Below are 5,795 nucleotides of genomic sequence, written 5' to 3' on the forward strand. Positions count from 1 at the left end.
TCGGCCCAATACCGTCCTGTTTACTGGATCAATGCCATCTTTGAACCTAGGCAGGTAGAAATCTCTGGCACTCCACGATGTGATACAATTCTGCCTCTCTACAACTACATGCAGCTAACCACTTTTGTAGCTCCATTTGATTAAGACGGGTCTGTGATCGGCTAGTCCTGGTTCTCAAGCGGCTATTTTCCATTGAACTCATGTCGATGTAGCACTTTTTTGGGAGGTTTCCGCCATTGTTATAGTCTAACCATGACAATCGGTAGGCGTTTGCTCCCAGTCGTTGCTTCCAGTGTTGCTTCCAGTCGTTGCTTCCAGAGTCGTGCCACTTCCCTGGATGTTGTGAAGGAGTGGACATGGCTGAAGAAGTTTTTCTTGACTTCAGCCTTTTGTGCCGAAACTTGCCGTCCCTGGAAGAGGCGATACTCATCATTTATAAATATTTGTACATCTTAGCTCGGCTGGCAACTTCCCTTCGGCAATCCGAAGCGGAAATGCCAGCAATGGGGTGCAAATTACTTGTGTTGGTGGGATTCAAGCATCCAGTGATCAAACTGCATGTTGTTTAAGGCTGGGTCAGGTTTCATAGTATGGGCTGATCTGTCCCAGACGGGGCACGCATACTCTGCTGAAAAATTGCGCCGTGCCAAAACAGTTCATCTAAGGGTGTGTGGTTTGGCTCTCCTTTCGGACGGAGGTTGTTTAATTTCTTTATGATGTTGTTACGGGTAACTAAATTCGGATGACTTGAATGACAGGATGCGATGGAGGGTCACTCTAAGGTAGACAGGATGGCTACAAGGGGCCAATGGTGTTCCGGACCAGTTGATGTTAAGGGGTCGGTTGGCTTCGCGGTTACCGTTCCTGAGATGGAACGAGCAGACTTGGGTCTAAGCGAGATTGGCACGGAGGTGATTGCGCTCATAGTATAGCGGCTAAGTGCTGAGGTAAGTTTTGCTTCTGTAGCTTCGCACGGAATCTTTTCAGATGTAACACAAAGATCGTCTGCGTAGATGAAACGCTCAATGTCCTGGTCTAAATTAAATTGTGATTTGTTTTGTGTAGACGTTATACAGCAACGGACCTAGCACAGTGCCTTGAGGTGGGCCGTTTTCTTGCCGTCGACAGCGTTTTTGTTTTGTTCTGAACAACAAAGAAGCATCAGTCTTTGAGAAGGGCTCCGATATGATCCGTAAATGCGAGGTATATTGGGTCAACTTCAAGATCATTTTCAGGAGGCGGCAGTGGTTTACAGTATTACATGTGACCGAAAGATCCACAAAAATAGCTCAACTTCCAAACTCAATCTCAGCTTGCTGTGCCAGATTAAGAGTTGGCTTGTTGTTGACTTGCAATGTCGCAATCCAGGTTTCCGGGGGGGGGGGGGTAAGGGATGTTTCAGCAACGGGGACAAGCCTGTTTAGGATCAGGCACTCGAACATGAACAAAACAGCAATGGGTTCCTGTCTGGACCATGTTACCTGTGGCCTCCAAAGCCTGCAGTGAACTAGTTAATGTGGCTTCAAGAATCAAAGTGTATGCGGTGCAAGACGTGCATGAAGCACGTTGCTGAGTGCAATAAACTCTGCGCTTGACATTGTGAGAATAAGGGGGAGCACTTTTAAACTTAAAACTTGTGTGAGTGATGACATTTATTCTCACATAATGTTGTTTTACTTATACTTCATACAGGATTTTCGGTGACTGCAGTATCAATCATCGGTATTCTGTTAGAGATTTTATTTTTGGTTTGACTATTTATGTTTATAACTAAAATCATCTTGGTCTCTTCTGAAAAGAAGAGGTTTTTTTTCTGACCCTGAAAATGTATGTTTTGCCACCTAGACAGTGATTTTTATGGGGTAGTAAAATGAGATATCAGTAACTGCAATTGTTATCTTCCGGCCATCTTTAAACTCGAAGTTTATAGTGTACAAACTGAACATTTGACACTGTCATAAATGGTATAGTTGCATTCCTTGACCCTGCAAATGTATATTTGGACGCCCAAATGTTAATCCCAAGTGGCTTAGAAGAACAGATATAGGTAAATTTAAGTTTTCAATGACGGCCATCTTTAAAATCCAAGATGGCCACCGTAATGTATCTGGACAAATAAATCCTTGAGCACTATCCCAAATGGTACAGTTGCATTCCTTGACCCTGAAAATGTGTGTTTAGACACCAAAACTTTATTCCGTAGTGACTTAGAAGATAAGATATGGATAAAAATAGGTTTTCAATGGCAGCTATCTTTAAAATCCAAGATGACCGCCATATTGTTATTGGATAAGTTGGTTCCCATCAAAAATTGAAAGCTGAGGCAATAAGAAGCATGTATGGACAATTTGGCGCTTCTGTCCGGAATGTCCACATCCATTCCAAAAGCTTGTCTAAGCTGCCTGACTATTTGGAGTATCGGGTGAATAGTGGTTGGTAAGTGAACAATACAGTGTTTGGCCTCTGAACATGTTTACAAAGTGAGTTATTTTTGTTCCAACCAAGTAACACAAACGACAAATTACATGTGTCAGTTTTGTTTTCTGAATACCGTACGATATACTACCGTATACCAACAACACAATTACTATATATCAGACTTGTAACACTACTTCCATTTCATACAATGCCACGTTAAACTTTCTTATCAACCATTTACAACTATCTCAGTCATCAAAAGCACATGTTAGACTATCACGTCGATACGAAATAGACTCCTAATTTACAGATTATTTACAGTACAACAGGTTATACGCCTAAAGAAAAGATTATCCATATAACACTACTATATGTTAAACTTTTCTATTTTCTATTTGAATGATGACACTTCATATTATTTTTTTACCAACAAACCATGTTTGCTAATTCATAATGCAATCACGCTGAATTATACATTGCATATCCATAAATCAACGGATTGGAAGGCATAACGCTGGTTAGAACACAGCGTTATTTGTGTCTGAAATTCCTATTCAGTTATTTTTTTCCCTTTAATTGATCATCTGAATACTTACTCAATGGGTAATCAATAGTGAATTTAGCCGATGTATAACTGCATATACGTACCTGTGGAACAACTACGGGGGACGGGGGAGGCACATGAGGGGGCATATTGCCCCCCCCCCCTTACGTGTGCACCCATTTAAAATCTTAAATTTGAAGAAGAAAAAAATCGACATTGTTAACATGATATATTTCCTTCGCCTTAAGTGCCTCTTGAAACTTCGATGCATCTTCAGGTGCCCCAAGAAGTTTAACCCTGTAATTACAACTCTGACGGTGACATTGTGATGTGTTTTATTTGCAATTTTGCAGTGTTTATTTTGTTTTATTCTATGCGAGAATTAACTGATTCCATACATTACTATGTGTTTCGCTATTACCTGATTTAACTGAATCCACCAGGAGATGTTGGCTCTTATATGATTCCAGAGTTTTCACTCTCTTTTCCCAACCAGTCTTGGCCTCGTCCCGCTCACTTTTAATCGACAAATCAATATATGCAGTGAAGCCAATCGGGTGTGGCTTGAGAGCAATCTCTTCAAGGCTTTGTAAAACTTTGTGAATTTCTAGAAACAGACAGACTTCAGCCTGCTTCACGTTTTCGAGATCGGATTGGATTTTTCCTATCAGTTCTTGGACTGTAAGTGTTTTGTCGACTGCATCTCTATATCGCCTTTCGATGTCAGTGAACGTTTTCATCCGTTTCTTTTCTGTATACACATGTCTGCACTTCATGATAACGTGAGCACTCCAAACACATTTATTTGGACATACCATGCAATAGCCTTTTCGATCCATCATGTGACATTTTTTTTTCTTTTTATCTGGCTTTGTGCATGGGTAATGGCAAGTGAATTGGCATATGTCACAATTCAAGGACCCTACATCTGTAGGGATCTTCTCATTTTCAATAACTTCAATTTCGCACTGAAAACCCTCGTGAACTTTTATATCTCTCTGACAATGTTTAAGGGCTTCCTGCTCTTTTTGTAGCTCCTCCATTTTATCTCTATAGATGGCTGACTGTGACTGTAACCTTTCGACCTTTTGCTCCAACTGTTTACGATGCTCCAGGACTTCTTTGGACAGGGTCAGACTTTTTGCCTCCAATTTACTAACAGTCTCAAAGAACCTTTGCATTTCTTTCATTCCCTTTTTCCAATAGAGTTTTAAAGCTTTTTCTTCCTCAGCTTCATCGCTGTCGCTTTCAGCTTTACACTCTTTGTTTTCGGTAAACAATGCCGAGTTATTGAACTTGAATACGCATCCGCTGAATGGGATATTAGCCGCCATAATGGCATCGAGAACAGGCAGTGTAATTCCGTCCAAGAAGTTGGCCAGAAGTATAATGTTAGGCTTGATATCCTTGCTAAATATGCCCAGGGTTGACTCAAAGATATACCTCTGTGTGGGAGTGAGACGAGCTTCTGAAGCCTTAACAACGAAACCAACAGCATTAATGTGATCCACACCATGGGCTTCAGGGTGAGAGAAAAACTCCCGGATCTGTTCAACAATAGCTTTATCGCGCTCAATACCTCTACTATCTCCAAACCCTGGCGTGTCGATGATTGTCAACGTGAAGGGAATTGTGTGCTGTTTGTTACTGTGTATGGTGTATGCTGATATCATTTGTGTCTGACTATGTGCCTGTGTCTTCCCCATAGGCAAATGTTCATCTACCAGCTTGAATCTGAAATTATCTTCCCACTTCACCCCTAGGATGTAATTGATCATCCTATTGATTAGGGTACTCTTACCGGCGCCTGTAGCACCAACTAACATTATAACTGTGTGAGTCTTGGACTCCAAACATTTATCACCAAAGCTATAACTACAATACATTCCATTACTACAAGTTTCCCCCTCCTCCAAATTAACCAAGTATACGTCTGGATGTCCTACATCTGTTCGTCCCTTTGGAGATTGTTTAGTAAGCTCATTTGCATAGCTGGCTACTCTTGCTGGGCTGTTGCAGCTAGCGCTGGCGGCAGTCATAGCGGAGATTCTAAGGCCAGACCTAACCTAAAAGGAACAAATAACGTACACGTGCTTTAAAGCATTGTCAAGTTGGAAAGTTGCTGGACACAAAGGAGCAGGTCTGACTTAAATGGGTTTTTTTTTCATACAAATAGCCCATATTAGAAATAATGTGACCCCCCCCCCCACTCTGACAGCCAAAAATGTTATGACAACCAATAATGTTCACCTGTGCATAACATTCGGACTGAGCCAGCTGTGGTACGGGGGTATTTGTACACCACTCTGTAATAGTGTTCATGATCGTCTGATTTTGAACAGTGCTCCTAATTGAAAAAGGGTACGAGCTTACCCCCCTCCCGCCCCGGGCCAGCCTAGGCTTTGCACTTGACTCACTGACTCACTGGCTGTCACTGTGAATTAGACTTACTTGAGTCCAATCCCTTGGCCGAAGATTTGAAATAGGATTACCTGGTTGTCACGGTTATGCCTTTGTAAGGGTATAAATCGTAGTTTCAGAAATAACTTCAGTGGAAATCTTTTGGAACATCCACAAACCAAAAACAACCATAAGACCGGTAATTACAGAACAGTTTCATATAAAGTCTTTGTCAGCGTTAATGACATTGCTAAAGAAAAATGTTACATAAATATGTACCATGTCAAAAATAGTACGTAATGTTTTTGCGGGGTCGATATGTAAGCCTTGAGAAGAACTCTGTATGAATCATCTTTTTTATCGGAACGGAAAACCAAGATCTGGTTCCTTGCAGCTGTCAATGAACAACAAATACTTTAATTTCTGATGTATT

At 41.3% G+C, this 5,795-nt stretch overlaps 1 protein-coding gene across 1 annotated transcript; it reads right to left on the reverse strand.

Moving 5' to 3' along the window:
- Nucleotides 1-246: 246 nt before the first annotated feature.
- LOC119743243 lies at nucleotides 247-4,788 on the reverse strand. The gene is made up of 3 exons (XM_038219647.1): nucleotides 3,384-4,788; nucleotides 3,067-3,077; nucleotides 247-333 (listed from the first exon to the last, which is right to left on the reverse strand). Exons 1-3 carry the CDS (start codon nucleotides 4,786-4,788, stop codon nucleotides 247-249), a joined length of 1,503 nt encoding a protein of 500 aa, XP_038075575.1.
- Nucleotides 4,789-5,795: the final 1,007 nt, after the last annotated feature.

The sequence above is a fragment of the Patiria miniata genome, unplaced genomic scaffold (assembly GCF_015706575.1).
Source record: "Patiria miniata isolate m_02_andy unplaced genomic scaffold, ASM1570657v1 HiC_scaffold_6, whole genome shotgun sequence".
Taxonomy (NCBI): Eukaryota; Metazoa; Echinodermata; class Asteroidea; order Valvatida; family Asterinidae; genus Patiria; species Patiria miniata.

Coding starts and splice junctions, on each gene's coding strand:
- LOC119743243 (XM_038219647.1), bottom strand. CDS start 4,788: ATGTTAGTTGGTGCTACAGGCGCCGGTAAGAGTACCCTAATCAATAGG.